Raw genomic sequence first — 27,482 nt, forward strand, 5'->3', positions numbered from 1 at the left:
TCGTTTCATCCGCAAAACCCCTATATTGATATCCAACCACGAAAAAAATAAACAATGAAAGGCAGGCAATGAAATGCAATTGAACAGTATTTATTTAACTTATTTGCCTATGTTACATCCTATTGCACAATTAAGAGATCTATTAAGCATTCCGCCAGCTGCTCATTGTCCACATAATGCTGGACTAAACCAGTCAAGCTCGCAAAATGACCAATTATTTTCATTTCTTTTCAATACCGAATTGAATCATTATTGCATTTGAGAAAAGACAAAAATACTAAAATAAGTTGGAAGAAGTTGTGATAAAAGTAATGAATAAGCGTTTGTCACTCTGCCTTCACGATCGAGCATAAGCAAGTGTTTTTTTTAACGGAAAAACAGACAAATCGGCGATCGACAGTGCAAGTGCAAGTTTGTTCATGTTTCGGGCTCGACAATAGGAGTATAAAGTATAATGGAGGACAACTCGACATTGCCTGGGCCAAGTGACTTCGACAGATTGTTATCAGCCCTAAAATCCAGGGGATCTTTAGCTTTCTGGCTAGGATGCATTATATGGGCAATAATTGAAATCTTTATTCTTGTTGGCAATACTATCACTTTAAAAATAATTATTTGTAATCCAACTCTTCGAACGATTCCTAACTTTCTAATTGCTTCCTTAGCTATCTCAGATATTGGATTGGGAGTCTTTTCTGGTCCACTTTGCTTGGGTGCTATAATGTTCTCTAAATGGCCTTTCAGCAACACCTTGTGCCAGTTCCAAGGAATGGCAGCCTTGACCTTCGCCTGTGCCTCGGTTGAAAATTTAGCTTTGATGGCCGTTAATCGATATTTCCGTGTCGTTAAAACTACTAAATATAACAAATACTTTAATAAGCGCAAAACGCTATGCTATATTTGTATTGTATGGATGAGTAGCCTAATAGCTTCGGTGTCGTATATTCTATCTGGCCGAGAATATGTCTTTCATCCAGGCAAGATGTTCTGTTATCTGCAAATTGATGATTATGTCTTTCTGCTACTAACTGTGACCTTTTACATTGCCTTTCCTGCTATGCTCATAACATTCTGTTACTATAAAGTTTATAAGACCATCCAAAAGCATAATAGATCAATGTCGAATTGGGGAAGTTCCTCCCAAAATCTGTCAATCCAGGAAATCAACATCACAAAAACGCTTTCTCTGATCGTGGTGATGTTCATTGCTTGTTGGCTGCCTGTTTTTGTCATGGATTTTATAGACATCATCAAATTAAGGTGGTCTCTGCCAAGAGAGGCATACGTGGTCTATACATTCCTTGTAGGAACGAGCAGTTCTATAAATCCAGTGTTATACGTTATCATGAATCCAGTGTTTAGGAAGGAGTACCTTAAAACATTGACTTGTGGTTTACGATGGATCAGAAAACGAAACGTGTCACCAGAGGAGCTAGCAAATAAAGGAACAAATACTGCTATTAAAAGGATACAAGTTAAAGACCCCACCCGTACTAAATAAATGTTGTTTAAGAACTGGGAACCTATAATAGTTTGAGGATCTATTCACTAATATGGGAAACTATATGCTACATGTATTCTCAACACTATTATAGCGGAGCCTTCGGCCCGCGCGAGCGGAGCACCATACTTAAGAAAAAATGGTAAACCATCGAGTTAATTTTTCATGGCTTGGCTGACGTCACTTCCGTCCGTCCGTCCGTCCGTCCGTGTACACAAGAATCCCGATTGACTAGTTAGATTATCTTTTTTTTGGCGGGAATGTCGACGCGTTACAACATCCGGGTACACATAAAGGTATAAAATCCGGCTATTAAACTTTTGTAAAAAACGTTTTTACACCCGTTATTACGTATAGAAATACCGAAAGATAACAACACAATTGTTTATTCAAGCTTATATCTATATTTATATTTATATTCACTCTATTTACGAACCCCTTTCCGAAATCGATATGTCGAAAGAAAGCTCAGAGGAGAATGAAGCCAAAAGAAAGGCCAGAAGTAAAAGAGTTTTTTCGGAAGAGAAAAAATCTGGAGGCGTGAAAAAGAAAGGCAAAGACGAAGGAATCTCACCAAAGAAAAGCGGCAAGCAGAGAGAGAGAGAAAACGCAAATCCAGGCGGGACTTCGATTATGAACAAGGAGAACATGATCGTGAAAGAAAAAGGAATATGAGGCAAAACTTGACGGATGAACAAAGAGAAAATGAACGTGAAAGACAAAGGAATTTGAGGCAAAACTTCACGGATGAACAAAGAGAAAATGAGCGTGAAAGACAAAGGAATATGAAGCAAAACTACTAGCTAAGGCGACTCTTAAATGCACAGAAAAAATCGCTTTAGGGCAAGTTATAGACCAAAGACAATTAAAAAAACTTTCATGTATTCAAAGATGGATTAAGAAGTGTTCTCCAAGAATTCAGGTGTGTGTTGTTTAGCAAACAATCGTGTATTATTTTTTGACAAGCATATTTTCGACGAATCGACAAATCAAAGACTTTCCCTCAAAACTTTTAATATTTCTGTAGATAAGCTTAATTTGTTTTAATGCTGGAGTAAATATAACATGAAGAGCATATTACAACAAATAATCGTCCTTTGTTTAGCTTTGTAAATCATTAACAATTCGGCTGTTTTTAACCAACTATCATATGATTTTCGTTCAAGAAAAAATCAGCTTTGTTTGCCTCCTATCGCGGGTCCCATCGGCAAAACAAAGCTGAAGACTTTCATTCAATAATTTTATATCTTTCTACAGATAATTTATTTATATATTGGATGAAATGTAAAATTACACCAAACATTCAACTGTTTATTAAGTTGTTCGAGCTAGCCATGATTATACAAATGAGCTTAAATTTGTGTTGTTGAGAGATGATATTGTATAAAGACCTTGTCTTTCACTTCATAACCATGCTAAAAAATGTTCAAAAACATTTACAGATGCCAATTTACTGACAAAGAAATTAGTCATTTTGTAATTTGCATTATTTTCTATTTTGTCTCAGTTGTTCGTGTTAAGTTTAATACCGAATGTAAACTTTACTTTTCGAAAACTTTTGTCGTTCGTGATTTTCGTATCTTTCTCACACATGAAAACAGACATGAAAACTGGTAAAATCGAATCTCAAAATTTAGTAAGCTTAGTTTTCAAGCTTCTCGAAAAGTAGTTAATTCTCATATGAAAGGAATAAAATTATTTCAATGAAGTAATTAAGAAAACGTTTTCCTTTTAACTGATGACGCATTTCGTTTTAAATGTTCAGGGCCTTTATTTCTCAAGTTTAGTTAGTTGATGATCTCCAGGCAATTTTCTCTCTGTGCTACCAAAGCATTTGTTTTTTATTTTCATTGCGGTAAAAATACATTTAATATAAAAACATCAAAATCCTTATGGTTTTTCAAACATCGTTATGTGAAAGACGTAAGTAAGCTTTAGTTTTTTCTCTCACCTTAACCAGTTTTCAAGTCTGTTTTATAGTCCTGATTTGTCCTAACAGAATCGGGAATCTCCAAAATTTCGATTTCAATGAAAGACATCCAAGGTAAATTTCACTAAACCTGATATTTTGTTGGATTGTCTGAAGTTATCTTTCGTTATTTAAAAGTAAAATTAAACAGGAATTCAAAGCTTAAAAATGTCGGCCATGGAAAACTTTGTCGAAGAATCTTCAAACAACAAAAATAGCCCGTGGGGTGGCTGGTGGTGAGTTGTGTTCAAAATTCCTAAGTGGGATGGTATAATCGCGCATTAAAAAAAATGTAGTGCATTTTGATTCGATTTCAATGCATGGTTTTTATTATGGGATACGTTATCTTCATCTCGAATAAAAATAATTGAAGATTTTCCCCCCGATCTTTTTACCTTTCAGATTCATTCAAATTGGGCTCCCTGGCTCCCTAATTTCGTATCGGGAGCTCCGCTTTTAGGCAGCCTAAATATATATATTAGCCTCATATTCATTTGTGACCCCCACTTAAGAGGGTTAGTCCCTAAAAACCAAACAACGTGAGCAGACCTTGAAAAATCAAAATTCTTCAAACTTTGCCAGATCATAGCATTTGGGCTACTATTAAACACAAAATAACTCAAAGGCTTATTGGGACGTTATTTTTTATGAACGGAGGCAATTTTGATTTTCGCCGTTTTAGGGCGACTTTTGGGGTTGGAATACTACCTCTCAACCCAAGCTCATTTCTATATCAATCTCAAACGCTATGCACTTTTAAAGTTGATACATAGAAAGTATAGGCATTTTTCTACATTTTATTAGTTTTCTTGATAAATATGTAATACGTGGAATATTTTACAGATTTTTGAGTTTTTTCGATTTTGAAGCAAATTCAAGAAGAGCAAAAATAAGCCAACTTCACACTAAAATATCTCCACTGGTATGTCGATCCAGGACAAAAAAATACTTCTGGAACAACGAAGGGCATGTCTTCTTTCGAAATGTAAAATAAAATTTTGGGGCCAGTTGAAAACAGGATTCAGAGAGTCGAAAATTGAAAGGCTCATAATCTCAAACATCCACGCGTTACGGTATTGTTATGTCACGCAAACTCGCGTCTTCAGCGTAGTGAAAAAATCCCTTTGCCCGTAGAATGACTTAGATCATCAAAACTGACTAGCAAAATCATTTCTTATAACCTTTAACACATTCGAGTTGCATTTTGTGAGAAATTAAAAATTATATTTTAAACTGGAGCAACTCATTTCACACTGGAAATAGTAAAATTTTCTAACAAAGTTAAACGAACGAAACTCATTTGATTTTCCATCTCGCTACACGCAATTCTTAGGAATTTAAACATTAATTTTATAATTATTTAGCAGTTAATTAGAACTTACCAAAAATACAAGATAGATTCCATTCATTTGGCGCGCGATTTTCGATAGCGAGAGTTTATATATTTGCCGCGATCGGAACTACAAACGAATAACAAGATATTGCGTTACACACAGGAAACACAAGCGCAAGATCTATAAAATAATAATAGCGGTCTTGGCTGTATACTGATTTTCTTTATGATTCTGACCATGAATCAATCAAACGGATCCCAGTACACAAGAACACGACTGTAAAGTTGTCCTTAAAAGATCGATATAAGGGGCCTTTCGACGACTGGTGATGTTATCCGTATCTATATCAAAATACTCACAAATGCTAGCAAGCACGTTAATACTTAATTGTTTAAGCCCATTAGACTTGTTAAGCCGACAAAGATTGTAGGTCTCGTATGTAATGGGATGTAGAAGCCCACATTGCTGGATGACTTCCTCTCGCGTCGATTGATAGCCTTCTTCCTCTGTAGCTGCAGCGAATTGCTCTTCCGCTGCATCAGTAGCTAGGGTATCTACTGGTACGCCCTTCAGCTTTGCAGCTGTTCTACTGAAATACGATTGTATTTGCTGTGGTGTTAAGAACTCATCAATCGTGAACAGCCTGTTGCCATTGCTGTCTTTAGCATATCTCATGTCGCGCGATACAGTCCCTGCGTCAATCTTGTGGCCAGTTGCCTGTCCTATTAAAAACTTGTCGTTAAGATAAAGTTTCTGTCGGTCACTGAATCGCGATGTCTTTTTAGATCTTTTCAAAGCCCAGCCCATTGGTAGACAGTCATCTGCAGGTGAGGTGTAGAGCATCGAGCTGGACATATCTGGGACACTATCAGCACCATAAAGTAATTTTTCTCGGTAAATAATCTTGGCCTTATCCATTAAGCTCTCTCTCTCTTGAACACGCTTACATTCACCATATTGGATGTGGTTTTCAAGAGAACTATATCTCTTGTACTCTTTAACGCAGCCATCTTTAGGGCAGGCGAAAAGTTTTGCGGTTGATCCTTCACTGTCTTCCACGTCGTCTTCCACTTTATCTTTTTCGTTATCTCTACTTTCTTGGGCCTCCACACTCTCCGGTCGTTGAATGATTTCAACAAAATACCCTTCTGAAAAAGATTCGATAAACTTTGCAAAGGAAGGGCTTCGAAGATCTAACAAAAAAAAAAAAAAAAAGATATATTGATTAGTTCTTATTTATTAATTCTCTCTCTCTCTCTCTCTTCATGTTCTTGTTTTTTCTTACATTCTTTTTTTCGTAATTTTTTTTCTCCCCTTTTCACTACCAGTTTATCATTTTCGTTGTGGGGAAAAAACAAAAACGATAACATATATAATGATCGTAATATTAAAAACAATAAATAAGGAGGGCTTAAATAAAAATTCATTAATTACCTTGTTGTGTAGCCCAGTCAAGAGATTTCCCTTTACCAATGTCATAGGCTTTCCACATCGTAAGCTTATCTTTGCTGTACTTGAAATTATTAAAGGAGTTAATCCCAACTAGTTTAATTCCCTGGATTGTTTGTAAGCCAGCAGCGTCAATCACAGCAACTCTAACACCACGCACACCACCATGGGAGAGAATGGCTTCCTTTAAGGCTTCTGCATTGCAAACATCGTGTCCTTCGTTAATGTAACGACGAACGTGTGCTTTGATCGTTGCGGCCTTACGATCACAAGAGCCTTTCCCTCCTTGAGGATCGCTAAAATCAATACGCTTAACTCTAATTCCGGTCTCTTTCTGCATGAAGTGACAGGCAGTTATCATAGCTGCACTGTGATAACACCCCGCGTTGTCTTGCTTGTACACAGCACCAGTGATTTCAGGATGCTCACTTTTGAGTTGCCTCTGGGTGTGTTCCATGATAGACACCACGTCATCGCTGTCTTGGCTACAGTTTTTTGCAATGTGTACAAATGCTTGGTGCTGGAGCTGTCCTGCTGCTGTTCTTCTGACCACTACAGATATGTGCCAACTAATCCCTCTCTTTCCGAACCAATCGGTCTGAGTTTCTCGATACTTCTGGGGAAGAAATTTCATCGCCCAGTCTTGGGTGATCAACACTGTACTCTCATCTAATTCATTTATCATGTCGATTCGTGATTTGTCTTGTCTCAATGATCGAAGTTGGTGGGATTTCCAAGTATCTATAGCCTGTATTGCCTGTTGACAAGAAAACATCATATCATCGCCCTTTTCGTTTCCTAGACGCTTCGAAACGTTTGCCACTGCGTTCTTGATTGAAGAAAGGACAGTTTTTAGTTCCTCACAAGAAGAGCAACTAAGGTCATGTTGGTGATCGCTACATGATGAACACAACTTCTTTTCATTTGGGTCGTTGAGTGCGTAAACAGTACAGTGATCTTTCACTTGAGATTTCTCTGATATGTGAACCTATAATAAATTCATATCGTTTAATAATAAAATCACACATTTCACGTTCTTTTGGTCGTTTTGTGTGGTTTTGGGTTCTTGCCCTTTCTCCTTTTGCAAGAAAACGTTTTTTTTTAAATCTAAAAATGAGCTTGAATAAAGAGATAAAAAGATCTTAATTTTTTCAATGCGCTGTGGTACTGAATACGGTTTTGTTTTGTTATGATTACGAACCTTGTAGTCGTTTTTTATATACTGCTTTCCTATTTTTAGCATTCCTTCGCAGTTTTTGATCCAGGCTTTGTCTTGGCCATAATCAGCAAGTTGATTGATAAGGATAGTCAAGTCATCAAAGCCTTTTGCTCCATCTGCTGAAAGGTAATCTAGACCTTGGAGGGATTTTCGCACTGTGGCAGTGCAAACCGAGAGTATTCGGTACATGGTAGATGGACTTAGAACTTTCACATTACTTTCATTACAGAACTGGGTATACTGATTTATGATCCTCTGAGGAATCATAAGTCGTATGACATTGGGAGTCTCTAAAACCTGACCATTCGATAAGTGCAAGTAACGTTGACCGAAGGGAAGATCCTGTACGACATGGCTGCTTGTTATAAAGGACAGGAAATGATCAAGCTGGTTTGGATCGATTCTAATTCGAGGACTTTTCTCTTTAAGAACAGGGGTACCCCGACCATGCTTCAGAATGTGCATTCTTGCTGCCTGAAAACGATACTTAGTCAGGCCGGGAATAAACTTTTGAATCTGACAAAATGTCACCAGGTCACTCATGATTGCAAGAATGTTGCGTTTGGTATCCCAGCTTCCTGCATTTTGGTACGCTTCAGCCAAAGCTTCAAGATACTGTCTCTCGGTTGGTTGTAAAACGCCAAGAACTTTATCGACAGAGTGAGAGGACTGCACAGCTTCCCAAAGATTATTCGCATCACCCGGAGTTAAGACATCCAATACAGAAACAATGGCTTCGGTGGCTCTATTGATGTAGACGTTCTTGCTACGCTGGCTCATATTTTCCCATGGTTTATTGGGCTGTCCAATCGAACCAAACTCTGCGTTACCTTTGCACACTCGTAGAAATTCGTTTAACTTCTGGAGTTTCTGTTTTGAAAGGTCTATGGAGCCATTACTACTCTCTGTTGAGTCTGAAAAGATCACTGCTGGGTCCTCCTCTAAGTTCAGCTTCTCTAATGCATATTGCAAATCATCTAATAGCTGCAAAAGAATTTGAATCATGTTACCCCACTAGCATTATTTACTCGATATCATCTTGAACGATGATTCTCAAATTATTTACTTACTTCACTCCCCGCGTCACTGTTTTTTGTTGCACACTCACTTGAAGCAATGTCAGGCTCTTCAACGTTTTGTTCATCATCTGACGTTTGAATGACCGGATCTTCTTCATTCTCGGGTAGGGATCGATATTGCAGTAAATCAACTTCAGACTTTAATTGCATTCGACATTGTTTGCAGATTGCTAGAAAACAAAACATTTCTGACTCAGTTGTAGTAGGCTTACATACGTAATTACCAACAGTAGGGACATATGGTTCCGCAGCGTAAGAGTGTTACTTCCATATATGGACTATACGGGGATGATCCGCTGAACAGGGTAGGGTTTTTCGAGCTGCTTGTCGTAAACAGGGTATGCAATTTCACTCAAGTTCCAAGTTCTTCTTGAGTTTCCTGTCATATTCAGGGTTTCTACTTTCGTATTGACCGAAACTGGTTATTATGGTCGTAAACAAAAAACAACAACAACAACAACAACAAAAAAAAAAAAACGATACGCGAGATGACATGACAATTGAAACAGGAACTCAGTGCAATGAATTATATATTTTTTCATAAACAGGGTCTACAATTTTGAGTTTTTATGTCATAAACAGGGTACCCCTTTCAGAATCCCAGTGGAACACCCCTACCAAAATTCTGGCGGAGTACCCAACCCGGGGTTTGTGTGTTGTGTAAAAGGGGTAGCTGGGAGTGGAAGTGGGCGATGAATGCAGAACCAAGGTAATAAAAAATGTATCCATTGAGTAGTAGATTCTCTATTTGTCTTTGTTCATTTTGATCTGTGATGGCAAGATATGTCATAACATTATTATCAAAACTACCTTTATTGGCAGATACAAAATTATAAAAAAATACTCACGTGTCCCAACTGGAGTCAAGTTATTTGTTAATTGATAAAGCCCCTTTGACTGTTGGCTCGTAAGACCACGATCGCCTCTGTACTGGTTTAGTTTGTGTTGGGCCCAACTCACTGGCATTGAGCAAGTTTTTTTAAAGCAGCGCCACCTTATTCCATGCTGGGCTCGGTGACGCGGACACACTGTTAGCATCAGCTTATCGGATGGATTTTCAAATATGCCTGCCAATTTAAATAACGTTTGAACTAAGTATGATTTGTTTCAGGGTAACGACAAACCACATAATTCTCATGTCTAACGGATCCAGCTTTGACCGTTTCCCCTCGATTGATGCGAGTACATAACCATCTATAGAAATTCATGAGGCTAATATTCACAAACATCCAGTCGTCCTACCTGCCCTTGCCAGAAGTAACTGTGATTCAGTTGCCAAAGCTGAATCTCTAACATTGAGAAACTTCAAATGTCCTTTGATGGGTCTTTCACAATTTTCGAGAGTTACGCATAGCACATCTTCTTTTCTGTCCTGACTAGAGCCACAAGGGCCTTTAACATAAGCTGAATAGCTACATACAGCCATTCGCTGTTGAGAGGACTCAATAATATGAAATACTTATTCAAATAACGAAGAACACGATTGTTTACTTTGAAGTAAATGCCTGGTATTGTGAAACGAGACCAGGATTGTTTGTTTTGGAAGTAAATTGAAAACAGGTGTCCCCAGTCCAGTCCCCCTTGACAATCAAGGACCAAGGACGTGAAAAAAAAAATTGGACACAAAAAGTAAATCCCCCAAAAAATTAAACCCAAACTAATATAATTGCAAATTTCAAAATAATAGGAGTTTCCTTAAAAAACAAAGAAGGAAAATCGGTAGGAAAGATTGATAAACCCCGATGCGCTTGTGTTTCCTGTGTGTAACGCAATATCTTGTTATTCGTTTGTAGTTCCGATCGCGGCAAATATATAAACTCTCGCTATCGAAAATCGCGCGCCAAATGAATGGAATCTATCTTGTATTTTTGGTAAGTTCTAATTAACTGCTAAATAATTATAAAATTAATGTTTAAATTCCTAAGAATTGCGTGTAGCGAGATGGAAAATCAAATGAGTTTCGTTCGTTTAACTTTGTTAGAAAATTTTACTATTTCCAGTGTGAAATGAGTTGCTCCAGTTTAAAATATAATTTTTAATTTCTCACAAAATGCAACTCGAATGTGTTAAAGGTTATAAGAAATGATTTTGCTAGTCAGTTTTGATGATCTAAGTCATTCTACGGGCAAAGGGATTTTTTCACTACGCTGAAGACGCGAGTTTGCGTGACATAACAATACCGTAACGCGTGGATGTTTGAGATTATGAGCCTTTCAATTTTCGACTCTCTGAATCCTGTTTTCAACTGGCCCCAAAATTTTATTTTACATTTCGAAAGAAGACATGCCCTTCGTTGTTCCAGAAGTATTTTTTTGTCCTGGATCGACATACCAGTGGAGATATTTTAGTGTGAAGTTGGCTTATTTTTGCTCTTCTTGAATTTGCTTCAAAATCGAAAAAACTCAAAAATCTGTAAAATATTCCACGTATTACATATTTATCAAGAAAACTAATAAAATGTAGAAAAATGCCTATACTTTCTATGTATCAACTTTAAAAGTGCATAGCGTTTGAGATTGATATAGAAATGAGCTTGGGTTGAGAGGTAGTATTCCAACCCCAAAAGTCGCCCTAAAACGGCGAAAATCAAAATTGCCTCCGTTCATAAAAAATAACGTCCCAATAAGCCTTTGAGTTATTTTGTGTTTAATAGTAGCCCAAATGCTATGATCTGGCAAAGTTTGAAGAATTTTGATTTTTCAAGGTCTGCTCACGTTGTTTGGTTTTTAGGGACTAACCCTCTTAATATCAATAACAAGATTAGTCGACCATTCATATCATGTTGGAATTTGTACATGTACACACACACACACACAAAGAACTCTAGAAGTACGTAGACCATATTGCAGTTTTCGTAATGACTGTGAAAAGCTCAGTGCCGTATGCGTACCTTGCCGTGACCGTGATGGTTTCTATAACTTTGATTGGCTGATTTATTTATCGCGCAATGTGATTGGTCTGACAGTGCCGTGACCTTGGCGTGACCGTGTCTGCGCCGGTTTTATGCCGTGTTCCGAATATTTGATTGGACGGAGAGCAAATTTTCGAGCAGTGTGACTGGTCTGGCGTATCACTTGCCGTATCACAGTCATACGAAAACTGCTCTAGAGATGGAAGTAAACTCAGAGGACTAGGCCTGCGGAAGTGAGCAAAAGTCGAGGTGGAACAGCCTTGTTGTGTACCTCGGTACTAGAAGCACTAACTAGCGTAATCCAGATGATTTGTCCAATGTCAGTCAAACTTGGACTAACATACATTGCCAGACATTGCTTACACACGGGTGCCAATCATGTGACATATGACGTCATCAATCACGTAACTACATTAAAACTTTAATAACTCTACAAATATTTGACCACTGTCAGTCAATTTTGGATAGACATACTTTGCCGAACAGTGCTTACACACAGTGCCAATCATGTAACATGACGTCACCAGTCACGTGACCACATAAAAACTGTAATTGCTCTATAAACATGTGATCAATGTGAGTCAAACTTTCACAGACAAACTTTGCTGAACACTGCTGACACATCATTAAATCATGTGACATATGACGTCACCAGTCATGAAATCTTCATGATGTTGAAAATGGCAGTGGCCACATGCAGGCTTTGACTGCCTATTTTTTGTTGTTGTTTTGTCCCCAAATTGTGGGTTATGGCCCCAGGCGTTCCTTGCGGAGACTGTGGAAACTGGGGATGAAATGCACGTCCATAATGAGATTGCACTTGAAGAATTCACTCCTCGATGTTCAGTAGTATTTTATTCTGACAACGATGCAGAAGTAATTCTACAACATATTGTACAGTTTTTATCCTAATAGTTCATAATGTACTTATAATAGATAAGATATGAAGCTCAATTGCCTTTAGAAATGACGATACAAAACGATAACAGGCTCGGTGTAAGCTATGTAAAACAATATGGCTGACATTTTACCGGTCAGCGGCATCACCGTCCATTAACGCGGACCGCTACCTATGGTCAGCGGTCAGCTGGTGTAGAAAAACTATGCAGTACTGATGTACTTTGTACCCAGGATATTGCATATTGATCTTGCATATTGATCTCGATGTTAATAAACTGCAGCGCATATAGTAATAATAATAAATTTCTCTTAGAAAACTGAAATACTTATCTAAATTCGTCTTAAAAATATTATTTGGCATTGGCTTTCTTAATACCGATGGGAGAAATAACCAATTATTAGTATATGTAAAAGAAGTTACTCTCCTCCCCAACTCTGAATTTACTTTAGGCAGCCTTGGTTATTATAACCATGTGAATCCTTGACCGTAGTGTCCCTTATAGCATTTTGCACTGCAACCTGACGGCGGTGACCAAAGCGTCAAAGTATTAGCTAATTTAACCTATGGTTTAGCCGTTTATGGTGCGGCTGACGCAGAATTAACAATTGTACAAGCTCTTCTAAACAGATGCTTTAAGCGCAAGTACACCTCGGAGGCTTTAAATATTCACCAAATTCGGCAAGAGAAACAGGATATAAACATCTTTAAATAGTCATTACCTAAATGTAAAACTATTACTAATGATTTGAGATTCCTTTGTAAATAAGTTAATTTTTAGAAATTGCTTGTCGTAATGTTTTGTAAATAGGCTAATCTTTAGATAATGTATTGTAATGTATGCACGCTTAATTTATGTAATAGAGGTTTTGCACCAACACGTGACGGCAGCCATGTTAGATGACAGGCATACAGTCGTTTTACATGAGATAGAATTAAATTCCCAAGAGAAAATGGATTTTATTGATCTGCCATCTAACCACAGGAAGCCCAAGCAGTATAATGGATGGGAACGTGATGGTGCAAAACTTCCATCACGCACTCTATTTTTATTTCTTTTTATCTATATAAACATTGTAACTTAAGGTATGTTTGTCTATCTTATGATCATTAAAGACATATTGTTATTATTGGAACTAAGCCATAGCCAATATGACGGGTATTAGTATCTAGATATTAGAAATGCGATTGAAAACAGAGAGGCGATGTCCCATTTTTTCACTAAGTTATTAACATGATATTTCCAATTCTATTTTTCATCCGTTAGATATTCAAATGACTGCACACGTCTTCGATGAAAAAACATGCAACCAAACCAATACCAGGGTGCCTGTTGACTGCACTGAGATCTTCATTGAAATGTCAACAGCTCATGCTACTCAATGTGCAACATTTTCAACATACAAGCCATTGATCATAACACTGCAAAGGGCTCTTTTTGGTATTTCCCCAGCAGGAGCATTGCCTTTTGTTTCTGAGCCCTATGCTGGAAGAACATCAGACAAGGAGTAGTCCCTTACCCAGTCCCTTCCCTGCGCCATCTTGAAAGGTAGCCGTGCCTTTGCATCAAAGAGAGCCGAACAGTGAGCTTGCAATAATAGAGAATTGTGAATAATTTGAATAATTTTGAATAACTGTCTAAGGAGCTTTCCCATAAAGTTTGAAAGTCTTTGTAATTGTTTTATCGTAATACTATTGGAACCTTCCAGTCTCCACCGTATAATGTTTTTTTCCCTGCTAACATTATTTCCGGCCTCTGTAACAGTCACAGTATTCATTAAAAAAACTATTTTCTATAATAGATACTACTAACAATACAATCTTACAGTAAGGAATACAAAGTAAAACGAAACGAAAAAAGTACAGTGATTCAGACATTCTAATTTTTACTATATATAATATATATTCAGCCAAATCTATGAAAACGGATAAAGTCACATACTAAAATAAAGCCCAAAGATTCATTGGACGAAATATTTCATGAAATCAGAAAATTAATAATGAGAGGAATGTGAAAAGTAATTAGACAATTGTGGAAAGTCGTATTGACAAAATCAGAAAATGAAAGAAAACAAGAAAAAACAAAACAACAACAACAACAACAAAAAAAAAAAAAAAACAAAAAACAAAAAAACAAAAAACAAAAAAACTGACAAGCTAATACATTTCTAAATTTTCCATGCTTTATACTGAGTAGGCTGCCATCTTGAATTAGAGATACATCCACAAAACCCCTATATTGATATCCAACCACGACAGAAAAATAAAACTATACAATTAAACGTAAGCAAAGAAAAGCAATTAAACAGTATTTGTTCTTTTTTATTTACCTATATTGTTAGATCCTATTGCATATTTTAAAGACCTCTTCACCATTCAGCTGCTCATTCAAAGGATGCTGGACCTACTGAAAACATATGAAGCTTCCAGAAGGACAAACAACTTCTATTTTCTTTGAATACCGAAATCAATACTGCTTTTTAGAAAAGTCAAAATTACTAAAAAAAACTGGAAACAGTTAAGGTAAAAGTAATGAATGAGTGTTTGTCACTCCGCCTTCACGATCGAGAATAATCAAGCTTTTTTTTTTACAGGAGAACAGACAATTCGATAATCGACAGTGCAAATGCGAGTTTGTTTTCAGGATTGACATTTCGGGGTATAATTTATAATGGAGGACAACTCGACATCGCCTGCGCTAAGTGACTTAGACAGATTGCTATCAGCCCTAAAATCCAGGGGACCTTTAGCTTTGTGGCTAGAATGCATCATATGGACAATTATTGAAATCTTTATTCTTGTTGGCAATACTATCACTTTAAAAATAATTATTTGTAATCCAACTCTTCGAACGATTCCTAACTTTCTAATTGCTTCCTTAGCTATCTCAGATATTGGACTGGGAGTCTTTTCTGGTCCACTTTGTTTGGGAGCTATAATGTTCTCTAAATGGCCTTTCAGCAGCACCTTGTGCCAGTTCCAAGGAATGGCAGCCTTGACCTTCGCCTGTGCCTCGGTTGAAAATTTAGCCTTGATGGCCGTTAATCGATATTTCCGTGTCGTTAAGACTACTAAATATAACAAATACTTTAAGAAACGCAAAACTCTATGCTATATTTGTACTGTATGGATGAGTAGCCTAATAGCTTCGGTGTCGTATATTCTATCTGGCCGAGAATATGTCTTTCATCCAGGCAAGATGTTCTGTTATCTGCAAATTGATGATTATGTCTTTCTGCTACTAACTGTGACCTTTTACATTGCCTTTCCTGCTATGCTCATAACATTCTGTTACTATAAAGTTTATAAGACCATCCAAAAGCATAATAGATCAATGTCGAATTGGGGAAGTTCCTCCCAAAATCTGTCAGTCCAGGAAATCAACATCACAAGAACACTTTCTCTAATCGTGGTGATGTTCACTACTTGTTGGCTGCCTGTTTTTGTCATGGATTTTATAGACATCATCAAATTAAGGTGGTCTCTGCCAAGAGAGGCATACGTGGTCTATACATTTCTTGCAGCATCGAGCAGTTCTATAAATCCTGTGTTATATGGAATCATGAATCCAGTGTTTAGGAAGGAGTACCTTAAAACATTGACTTGTGGTTTACGATGCACGAGAAAACGAAACGTTTCACCAGAGAAGCCAGCAAATAAAGGAACAAATACTGCTATTAAGAGGATACAAGTCAAAGATATTACCCGTACTAAATAAATGTTGCTTACAAATGGACAATCTCAGAAAAGTTTGATTAATGTCTAGACAGCTAGGATGATGGGCCCTAAGGACAGTAACTTATCTTACATTAAAGACCCGAGGTCTAAAATCGTGCGGCTTATCACATAAAAGTAAAGATCCAATAAAAGAAAACTGCTAGCAATACAGTTCACGTACTTAGTACTTTTTGAAAAGCCTTTTCATTTTGTCTGGAATTGTTAAAGGTATACGGATGCACAAGCTTTCTTATGGTCAAAAGGGACGCTGAAACTTCACCGCTTAGGCCTGTTGTGATTTACTTAGGGCCTGGAGTTTGCACTGTTCTGACTGAGATCGAATTCGTATGTCTTCTAGAACATTTAAAGACCTTCAAGTACTCTCTTCTAAATGTTGGATTTATAATGCCATAGATGATTGGGTTGACACAATTAGACGAAGCTGCGCAAATAGTGTACGCAATGTAAGCATCGAATGGAAGAGATGAATATCCTCTGAATGTGTCAATTGAGTCTATGATAAAAACAGGTGTCCAGCTAACGATATAAAACAATACGATGAAGAACAACATACGGGTTATTTTGACTTCCTGTACATTGAGCGTGCTATTTTTAGCAGAGGAAAAGATCTGGGAGTTGTGCTTTCTGATGACTAAGTATACTCTAGTATAACAATAAACCATGATAAAAAAAGGGAATGATATAAACAGTATCACTGCAGTTCCGCTGAACCATGCGGCTTTGATATCCATGTAGCAAACGAGTTTGGCTGTCATGAAAAAAAATTGTTCGCCCGACCACAAGTAAATACTTGGAAACAAAATACCCACTAGCCAAACACATGCGATCATTATTGCTGTACGCCTGAACGCAAAATATTGAGGGTAAACACTGTGTCTAACAACATTGAAGAATCGATTGATCGAAGTAAGGGCGAGCGTCAAAGTCGATGTAATTGCAAGTAAAACAATCATAAAACCATGATACTGACAGACATGATAACCAAGTATCCAAGACGATTCGAGGATGACTATGGAACACAATGGTGCTACCATCTGATACTGCTAGTGAAATGATAAACATATTTGCTCGTTTCGTGCTCAGGACGGGGTTCTTGATCAGGATGTACAAAGTCATTCCATTGCCAAGAATAGTAGTGATCAAGTAAATGATGCCGATGACAAATATCAATGTCTTCCGGCTCTCGAGTTTCTTGTGCATCTCCTCATGTATATATGTAATTTTTCGTCACATGTGACTTAGTTTAAAGGTATTCTAGTTAGTTAGCCGGAATAAGTATGGATTTTCGACTGAATACTTCACCAAACACGATAAGTCTCTTTTATTTGAATTCATTTTTGACACCCACTTATTATCAAAAAATGATTTCATCATGAGAGGCCGATATTTAATCAAACTTTAAGATTAGTTGGCCAATCATATTTCGAATTTATTCATGGAAACATGCTTTGATTTACTCCAATGCGGCTAGAATGACATCATATGAAGAATAGACCACCTATATATATATGTAGGACACTTCTATTGCATTCAAAGATTTGTTTGCTCCATCTAAAAAAACATTAAAACAAAACAAGTTAAAAGAATTTAATTAATTCTCACCAACGAACTTAAAAATCTTAATCAATTTTTTTTCATCGTCAAGACTTGAATTAATTGCTTTTTACTCTATTCTTCGGGTTTGAATTGAAAAGAATAGTTGCAGCTGTGGATGGGATGTGTACTATAATGAAAAAACAAGATATCGTTTTTTGACTTCTTAAACTTAAAAATTCATTAAAATTTGATATCGATTAAAAAATGGGTTTCACCTGAAATATATTAACCAGTGGTCTGATATCAGAACAATTCTATACTTCTCATATCCGTCTTATTTGTCATCTTTAGTATTCCAGTCACTTTCATTCGGTGGCGAAAATATCTGTTTTTCCTAGCTCCGAACAAACACTAAGTTTTTTTAACTAAAATTAGTAAACGACAAATAGGTAGCCATGTTTTTCATACACTCCCTACAATTAGTAAGCAACCAATTTAAAATTTGTTATTTGATCTTTAAATGATTCGTATAGTCATCGGCGGCTCTTAAAAAATCGGAATCCTATTCCTTTAATTTCAAGATTTCAAATTAATTGCTGCGGACGAAGAAGGGTGGTAAGCAGGAGGCTATGTCACAAGACTGAATTGGACTCAGCGTATTATAGGGTCTGGATGGGATGGGAGGTCCACATGTCAGTTGCCAGTCAAAATTTCACTTATTTGTCTTTGACATTTGTCAGTTAAACTTCAGCCTTTTTATCAGTTAAAATTTATTGGTTTTTTGTCAGTTGTCAATAAACTTCGATGAAAACCGAAAGAAGACGTTAGGCCGGGTCGCGTTTGGACGATTCCCTGTTGTTCTGCATTATCAAAACACGTATATTAAAAACACATTCAAAGCTTCATCGTCTTCAAACCCGAATTTATTTGCTCACTTAGCCAGTAACGATTCCCTTGTTCTTCCTTTCCTTTAATTAGAGCAACTCGCTTCCCAACCTGATAAAAGGTAATGACCCATTCTCAGTTTGATAGGAATAATAGGGATCCATCGTTCCAAAATGATAATTGAAAAAGGTTCTGCTAGCAATCAGTTGGAAAGAACTGAAGGAAAGTAATTACTATTAAAACGCCTGTGCGAAAGTCCGAAAAGTCATTAAAGTATGTTATTTCTTTTACATACGTCGCATCATAATGTAAGTATCATAATATAACTTCAAAGAGAAGACTCAAGAATGACGGAAGTGCGAAGGTTAGAAAATATAGGTCACTAGGCTCTACAGAGACATATTAAGAAGATGATGAGAGGACGAAATATGATATCAGTTTGTAAATATTTGGACCATTTATAAACCTTAATAACCTCTAAACTAGCACAAGTTATGTGTTGTTAATTTCAATGAAATATCAGATAGTTGAAGTGATGAGGACAAAGAAAAATTTGAATCAGAGCGAAAGTGACAGACCGTTCTTAACCAATTTCATAAAAAATATATAAACACAAATATACTTAAAAAAGCCGGATTAAATTTATCAAGTCAAATGGACAAATTTGATTGCGAGCAATTGCCATGAGAGACGAACCCCGCCATGAATTTGGCAATGAATATGGCTATTTTTTATACTCTAATTCCTTGTACGACAGTGCAAAAATGACATGGACCTTTCTCAAGCAATCCCATTGAAATACATACTAAAATGCTCAGAAATAACTGAAGTTTATCTTGCTAGCTGGGTGGGCATCATTCCGCCATTGCAATATGGACGAAGAGTTACTATCATTATCATTGAAGTGTGACCCACGAAGTTCAATGTCTCGTCCTTAATACGATCAACTTATAAGGAAACGATCTTGACAAGGACTCTTTCAAACTTATCGAAACAAAATTTATATCAGAATAAAACTAAAGGACTATATTTTTATATGCTGAGTGAACACTGAAGTAGAAAAGCACTTCGAAGTTATTCAAAAAAAGAAACATGTAGGCAAATTGAAAGTTTTTTGGACATTTTAAAGCCTCTCAAAAGTTGTGGGAGTGGCTCTTCAAAACTGCTGACTATTTAACGTAACACTTTGTTTAATGTGGATTGTCGTTTTCTTGCGCATGTCAAACAGCATAGCTAATCCTATTATTGTCGTTAGGAATCTCGCACATAGAAATTAAGAAATCGGTAAAAATAAATGACAATGGTTTTGTTTGCGAAATCATAAAGACTTGTTTATGACTGTGTGATCGTTTTAGTATGTCTTTTACTCTATCTCTATCCACTGATCATCATTTCGTGGGGCATAAGTAAGTTCTGAACTCAATTACCTCAAATATACCATGCATCGTATATTAATTTTAACAAGTTTTCCAGTCCCGGGAATATTCTTTTTCTGTTTGACTAATTAAAAAAACTCTTGCGGCCATTCTAGCAGATTATTATTAACTTATCTTAGAACATTGGAGGAGGGCCAAAAGGCTCGAGTAATTAAAGGGAGTCAAGATAGCCTTCTAGTATCTTCGAATTATCCCAACTATTCACACCTGCTCTGTGTGGCTTAGATAGCTTTATAGTTGGTTAGAAAACTCATTAATAATTCATGAAGAAAACACAATAATAGAAATCATGACCATGAAGGTGATTTTATATCTGATAAAGATTCGTCTTCATTTGCATAAACTTTAACTTGGATTTTCTCTATCAAACTTGGTTCATTTCGTAAAAAAATCGGTACACAATGAGAACAAACATCATAAGTTTTCTAAGCCGTTCAATAATCTCGCAGATCGTGGTTTATCGGGTCTAAAACCACTCGGCTGCGCCTCGTGTTTTATACCCGATAAAACACTCCTGCTCGTTTATTAAACAGTACTTAAAATATTGCACTGGTATCGCAAAGGTCATGGGTTCGTATCCGTTAACATTTAAGTCTGCTGATTTTCAGGGGTTGTTTTTTGTGATTTTTCAATTATTAAGAAATAGTAAAGGCCCCATTCGGTTTTTATATATTCATATTGAGTCTCGATTTAATTTGAACAGAAACTTGTGAAACTTGAAAACTTTGAAACGTGTAACACTACAAACATGTTCCGGAATAGTCATATATGCAAAATAGGAGTTTTAATACCATATTTGGAATGATGAGTTTGGTCAAGATGACTGCTTCCCTTGCATATCAAACATCTCGCTAAATTTCCTTACTTTCAGAGGAGATTTACTGAATCTTCCAATAAAACATTTGGAATAACTGTCTTTAATTTAGTTTTCTTAATCCATCCTCTGAACAGCCTAAGGACAATCGTCCGTCATTGGTATTACGTGCATTGGTGCAGTTTTTGCTATGTGATACGGTTGACGTTCGAGCTGTCAATGACCTGTGCGCTTAGAATTGAGAAAATAATCTTAGTTTCAACATACTATATATGAGAAAATGGAACAAGTAAGGTCAATGTACGTTGACCTTCGCAGATAATAAAGTTCACTTTCTTTCTTTATTTTTTTTTGTAGTTTTAACCGTTTACAATGTAGTTAACATAAAAAATTAGCAATATGTTTAAAAGTGGTAAAATAACTATTTTGAATTGTAAAAGAATTGTCACACCCTTTTCTTCTGGCAACAAGTATAAGGGAAGTTTTTAAGGCAAATTATAGTCATCGGCACCGATTACCACTCAGTTTTCGAATTCCGGCTCAGTCCGTTTTGCAGCCAAAGTTGTTCAGATTTCCCTCTCGATGTTTCTTCTGCAGCAGCCACGTTTTCTCTTGACAGGCATCTTTTCTTGTTCCAGTGTCTGCAAACTAACCAACATAACAAGGTTTTGACTACTGCTCTGGTATGGTGTCTTATGACTGAGTGAAAATACTACGTGTGCGCAACCACCCAACCAAATCCGTACACTTTATGCACTGTATAATAATTCTTTATAGGGCATACATCTTTTAAATGGATAAAAAATATGTTCATAGCTGTCACAAAAACAACAAAGACAACAAATCGTGCGAATGAATTTCAGTTCTTAGAGGCTGAATAGGATAAAAAAAGTCGGCTTTAAAATTTTTCCATTAAATACAAACATATAAATAAATAAACACAGCTGATAAAGCAGCTATTCCAAGCTGTAGCTTACAAACAATTAAGTTGCAGTTGTTGTTTTACTCACTCGTGTAAATAAATCCAGCGTCGAAGCGGAATTTGACAGTCGTGGCTTGGGTGTCTTCGGAGCGGGGAAACTAAGAATAAAGGCTTGACTATTCTGGGGTACTTGTTGAAATGAAAGGAAAATAATCACTAAAGCTGACAATAAGAGCCCGCAACAACCTTTCATTATGAAACTAGATAAAAAGTGCCGGATAAAAATGTGTTATTTGGCCGTCAGGTATAGTTGAGTGACAACTGCATTTGTATTGTCGCGTTTATAAGTGTTTTCGCCGACCACCCGTTATGAATACTGCATCCGGACAAACCAAATCAATCACAAACTCTGTATGAACTCTTTGATAATCATTTTTTCAAAACCGTTGCAAACGCCCACTGCGATGAGCCTATAACTGCAAGACTTCACAGACTGCGAGACTTCATGATTGCTTGGTAAAATGACTAGAACAATAAAAGTAAGTAAAACCCTCAATTAAATACTGGAAAAGTTTTTTTTTTAAACACTAAAAATAAAAAATAAACTAAAAAAAACTACATGTGTTGGGTTCTCTAGCGACATCAGATTTGATAAACTTATTGTTTACCTGTTAATAAATTAAAATGACCTAGTAAATTCAGTTCTAATGGCTCGTACGCATATTTAAAAAAAATAAAACATCTGTGTACCTATGAGGCTATGCTTAGCCTGTGTACAGCCGCTTCCCACCCCTCCCCCCTTCGGGGATATGCTATGCCGTTGAATATAATAGCAGCTATAGTATCAGTATGAAACATGAAAGCATGAATGGCATGAAAGCACGGATCAAAAATAAATAAATAAATCAATGATGACAGCCAACAAACAAGGATCAGAAACCCTTATTTTTTTTGCTCAAAAATCACATTTAAGTTTTTTCCCGACTTATATTTTTACCTTTCACTTTTATCTATAAAATTGAGCTTTAGAACTGTGATTTTAACGTTTTTAGTCGTCAGTGTGACGAACTAAATCATAAAACTAAGGCCAGGGAGTTTAACATTGATAAAGAAATTAGTTTAGCGAATTAAGAAGAGATTGTAAGTTTTTTGAAAGAAATTTGATAAAAAAGATTATATTTTGATAACGACGTTTTTCATAAAGGAAATACCAAAATAAAGGCAGCCATATCATAAGAGTAGTTGTTTGGTTTAAATATAGTATTTTGAAATTTATATCTTCATAAGACGAGGTGGCCGAGTGGTTAAGGCGTTGGACTGCTAATCCAATGGGCTCTGCCCGCGTGGGTTCGAATCCCATCCTCGTCGTACATTTTTATTCTTTTTCAAAAAATTCCTTTTTTCTTAAAGATTTCAATATTCTTAATATTTCAAATTACTTATAACTATGAATATTTAAAACATCGAATTCAATTTACGCTAACAATACTATTTTTTAAAATTTTTTATAAATATAAACCCTAAGTTGATTTATCAATAATATTAATATTATTAATATTAATAATATTTAAACTTTCTTTTTCATCACTGATAGTAAATCTACAAAACTCTGTTAGATTTTCAATAATTATTACCTGACAAAAATAATTACGTACCACAGGGATCCCAGAAAAAAACATTTTGAAAACCACAGGAATCCCACGCACATTGTTTTTGTCCCTTCCTGTTCAATAAGGTTATGTTTGCGATAAAAAACTAAGCTTTGAGTGTCGAACAAAATATTTATTTATTTATCTATTTATTAAATGAAGTGTTTGAAGATAAAAAATGTCTGTGCCGTCTGGGTTGGTGCTTGTTGATTGTTGAGCACTATACAGGCTTTGCACCATCACGTGATGGCAGCCATGACAGAAGGCAGGAACAATTGAATCTATTCTAATCTGATTTACATGAGAAAGAATTCAGGGGAGAACGACTCTATCGTTGTGCCTCCTGTCATGGCTACCATCGCGTGACGGTGCATAGCCTCTAATTAAACGAGGTTAAGTGAAAAGAATAATCTTGATCGACTTAAATAATCGTTAAAGTGCTACTTCTAATCTTTCTTTCTTTCTTTCTTTCTTTCTTTCTTTCTTTCTTTCTTTCTTTCTTTCTTTCTTTCTTTCTTTCTTTCTTTCTTTCTTTCTTTCTTTCTTTCTTTCTTTCTTTCTTTCTTTCTTTCTTTCTTTCTTCTGAGAATTTCTTTCTTCTGAAAATTTCTTTCTTTCTGAGAATTTCTTTCTTTCTGAGAATTTCTTGTGGATGAAAATAGAAGAATAAAGCGATTTACGGAAATCACGCGACGGGAATCTTTAAATAATTACTATCATAAATCTATTCTCGGATATCATATGTTTTTAATATTATCATGACTGCTTGATAAACAACCTACTTTTCGCAACGACATCCACTCACATGCAGTTACATTCAGTTCCCAAGTATTTCCCTCCAACATCCTAAGCTGTGATAAATACAATTCCCTTCCCTTATCGCTTTGTCACACAATCCCCTCGTTTTGGCTGACAGTGAATTTGTCCTATTGATTCTGTATATTTTATGGTAAAAATACATTATAAGGCACTTAAAGTTTAGTAGTCTAGCGTGATTGGTCCAGGGCGAGTGGCCCTCATATGGATGAGTGCTTTCTGCTCGAGTACTTGAAGATAGCTAGACTACTTTTGATCAGAGTTTTAAATACGTTAAGTATTGCATGGAAGAGATAGTGTTGTTTTTCCATCTGTGTTTCTGTAAATTATAATTATGGTGGCTCTAACAGTCTTGATGATGTCAGCGGACTAGTTTATAATTACGGGTTTTTACTTCCTATTTTGTTAATCCACTGCTCGACGGCGTTTTACGGCTTATTAATAACTAACTAGTACTGGTTAGGTTGAAGAGCAGATACCTAGTTCAGCGACTCCGAACCATACTCGAAATGCTCAAGACGTAAGGCAATTTGATATCCACTTTGGTAAGATATACCAGTGTATTTTTGTATTATATGTTAGTGTCATTGTTATCTTTTCATATCTAAATGATATTCTAATGCTTTGTTTACTGTATGTGATATATAGTTATTGATGGTTTCACTTACAGTGTGTTGCTGGTCCCTCTCACTGAGGGCACGAACGGTCTGTGGCAGTCGCTATTCGTGAATGAGAGCATTGAGACTGACAGTTTAATGAACACTACGAGAGGACTGAAACACATCGAAACCATCACTGAGGCGGATGAAGAAGAGGAAGAATATCAAAATCGTCATATCTCAAAAGAAAGAATTAATTCGCACCTGGGAAGTGGATTAGAAAAGTGGCAAAAAGCAATGGAGGAACAAGTCGGGAATGACGAACAAGACTGTATTTCTACAAGGTATTTATTGTAAACCCAACAAGGCTATTGATTTACTTATTGATATAACCATGGATGTATATTCTGCGGAATAATATTCGTAAATAAGCCGACAGAATAACGTTCATGGCTCATGAAAGAACATGGACGTTTGTTTACTGTGAGCAAACAATACTGATGAAAAAATTGTCTACCAAAAATTATAATTTTCAATTTGTATTTGGTCTTTGCAGTTTCATGATAATTGGTATTCTTTTTCTCAACATGACGCATTTGCATTGAGCTTAAAATGAAAGTCAAATCACATCTGACATTCAAATGATCGAATGGCTCCATATAAGCTTAAATAGCGCCTTTATTCTGTTTATAAATTACTAAAAAGGAAAAAATCGTAATCATAATCATTCTTTTAAAATTTACTGTTCAAAATTCTTTCTATTGCTTCACAGAAAGACTTTTTTGAGCTTTTTTTTTTACATTAACTGACTCCATTGCTTGTCGCCACATCTGCTTGCTTCAGATTTTCAAGCCTTGTTTGCTGGTGTACGAATATCTCTCACCCCTTGTGAATTAACTTGTTTACTTAAACCACAGCTTGTTCATCGCAAAGATACTTTTATACTCTACTAAAATCCACCCAAACTATCAAAAGAACGCAAAAAATGCACTAAAGAGGCTTGTCATGTTGATTCTAAAATAGTTGAGTACCTTGTACAAGGTTTAGAGTATCGTTTGATTAGATGTAATTGCACTGTTGACTCAAGAACAGACATTGGCACCCGAATGTGTCAAGAAGCAACTACTTAGTAGACATTTCATGCAATAAATATTATTAAGATTAGAAGGTTAGTTTTCTGTCGGATAAAAAAAAAAACTAAACTCAATAACTCGATCAGCAAAATAACTGTTTTTTTTCTGTTTTCACTACAAAGAGGCTAAGAAAGAGTTTCAGCTTCCCTAAGATTTAGACCCTAGAGTTCGTTGTGGTTGACCAGTTCTTACAATCTAAGTACAGCACTTGAAAGTAAAATATAAACAGGTATCATATGATGTTTATTATCGAGAAAGCAAAACTCGCGGGCTTTACAGCCAAGTATACCAATATTTTTTTGTTAAGTGGCGAGGTTTTTTTGAATATGGAATACTGTCAAACACTCTAGATAATTTAAGAAAGAGTAGTAAAAGGTTTAGTAGCTTTAGACCTACTTCCCCACTTTTAGCCTTTTAAAATATAATTCGGAAAAAAGCTGAGAGTTGGCCGTTCAAAATCATCACTAAACTTAAAGATAATCTATAGTTGACTATGATGACCGTCTGACTGATGTTCCAAAAACTCTGACAAAACTGAAGTTTAATACTGTAGAGAGAATAAGAGAAAAATATCAAATGCCCTTGGCAGGATTCGAACCCACGTCTTCGGTATTCTAGTCCGATGTGTTAACCACTACACTACAAGGACCAACCACGCTGGTAACGCAGCCAGAATATGAAATGTAGGGTATTCGTGAGGATCCCAGAGCGATATTTTTTCTCTAAAGATAAGTTGAACACCGTAAATATGTACGCAAAGAATAGACATAGTATAGTAGTAATAAATTATGCGTTCAATACTGCCGAGTTTAAGCCCTAAATTATTGTTTACTTGTTTTATAGTTAGGCTTTTATTACTATTTTAAATATTAATTGTGTTAACGAGGTTTTTCAAGAACCATTTGTATGTTTGTCACTGCTTTTAAGTCGGTTTTTAACTCGTGGATACGCGAATTGTAGAAACGAGTTATTGTTACATTTTCTGGCCACGCTAATCGAAGAGGGTCAGGCATGGCCACATCACACAAAAACTCAAATCCTACTGCACTAAGTGTCCAGAAATAATAGTTATATAATCAGTGAGCTTAGTCTGGAATTTTCATTGGAGAATTTTCTTTCAAAACCAGGAAGACATTTTTATTCCCTCAGCTTCTTAAAGGACCTTAAGTTGAACCATATAAGTTCCAAACTCTGACTCTGTTTTGATGTTCAAATCCCTCACACGAAGGAATTATTAATTACTATTAATTAACACACTTGTGCGAAGTTATTAAACAGTGGTTAAATGTTAGGTCGTTATGTATGCTATCGACATACCTTCACGGTTGGTCCACTGAGATAGTGACAATGAGGTATGGCTACAGGTTACCTGCTGTTTGTATGCTCGAATGACTCTTCCAATGCATGCGATTATTTCTTGTTTGTATGTATGGATATACGTACGTACTTGTCTAGCTCTCAGCGGAAATCTGCGTGCCAGACTTCATGATTGAGATGGTACGGTTGCGTTCAATTTAGATTCCATCACGCACATTCGTCATGTTTTGCTACACTTGTATTCAGCTCCGGAATACGTAGAGACAAAGCCATAGGA

The 27,482-nt window shown here is 36.2% G+C and overlaps 4 protein-coding genes, 1 long non-coding RNA gene and 1 other non-coding gene across 7 annotated transcripts in view; 4 read left to right on the forward strand and 2 right to left on the reverse strand.

The window, feature by feature from the left end:
• Positions 1-454: 454 nt before the first annotated feature.
• On the forward strand, positions 455-1,501 carry LOC116306303 (melatonin receptor type 1C-like). Its single transcript, XM_031716335.2, has one exon. The coding sequence runs from the start codon at positions 455-457 to the stop codon at positions 1,499-1,501; it is 1,047 nt and encodes a 348-aa protein (XP_031572195.2).
• Positions 1,502-4,858: 3,357 nt separating this feature from the next.
• LOC148905179 (uncharacterized) lies at positions 4,859-11,276 on the reverse strand. Its single transcript, XM_089024205.1, has 5 exons — positions 9,400-11,276; positions 8,543-8,721; positions 7,455-8,456; positions 6,239-7,241; positions 4,859-5,997 (listed from the first exon to the last, which is right to left on the reverse strand). The coding sequence occupies exons 1-5, from the start codon at positions 9,587-9,589 to the stop codon at positions 5,051-5,053; spliced, it is 3,321 nt and encodes a 1,106-aa protein (XP_088880331.1). The 5' UTR covers positions 9,590-11,276; the 3' UTR covers positions 4,859-5,050.
• Positions 11,277-15,031: 3,755 nt separating this feature from the next.
• Positions 15,032-16,078, forward strand: LOC148905180 (melatonin receptor type 1C-like). Its single transcript, XM_089024347.1, has one exon. The coding sequence runs from the start codon at positions 15,032-15,034 to the stop codon at positions 16,076-16,078; it is 1,047 nt and encodes a 348-aa protein (XP_088880473.1).
• Positions 16,079-21,091: 5,013 nt separating this feature from the next.
• Positions 21,092-27,354, reverse strand: LOC116306294 (uncharacterized). The gene is made up of 3 exons (XR_004198246.2): positions 27,206-27,354; positions 21,780-22,216; positions 21,092-21,417 (listed from the first exon to the last, which is right to left on the reverse strand). It is a non-coding gene; the product is annotated as an uncharacterized LOC116306294 (long non-coding RNA).
• On the forward strand, positions 22,978-23,059 carry Trnas-gcu (transfer RNA serine (anticodon GCU)). Its single transcript has one exon. It is a non-coding gene; the product is annotated as a tRNA-Ser (tRNA).
• The window catches only part of LOC116306291 (uncharacterized), a 29,525-nt gene continuing 26,382 nt past the window's right edge, over positions 24,340-27,482 (forward strand). For both annotated transcript variants that reach the window (XM_031716315.2, XM_031716316.2), the window contains exons 1-2: positions 24,340-24,701; positions 24,827-25,099. In XM_031716315.2, the coding sequence (XP_031572175.2) occupies positions 24,912-25,099 (188 nt within the window). In that variant the 5' untranslated portion in view covers positions 24,340-24,701; positions 24,827-24,911. The remainder of the gene's footprint in view (positions 24,702-24,826; positions 25,100-27,482) is intronic.

The sequence above is a fragment of the Actinia tenebrosa genome, unplaced genomic scaffold (assembly GCF_029948245.1).
Source record: "Actinia tenebrosa isolate PJP-AT-01 unplaced genomic scaffold, QUT_ActTen_1.0 PGA_scaffold8__29_contigs__length_14323225, whole genome shotgun sequence".
Taxonomy (NCBI): domain Eukaryota; kingdom Metazoa; phylum Cnidaria; class Anthozoa; order Actiniaria; family Actiniidae; genus Actinia; species Actinia tenebrosa.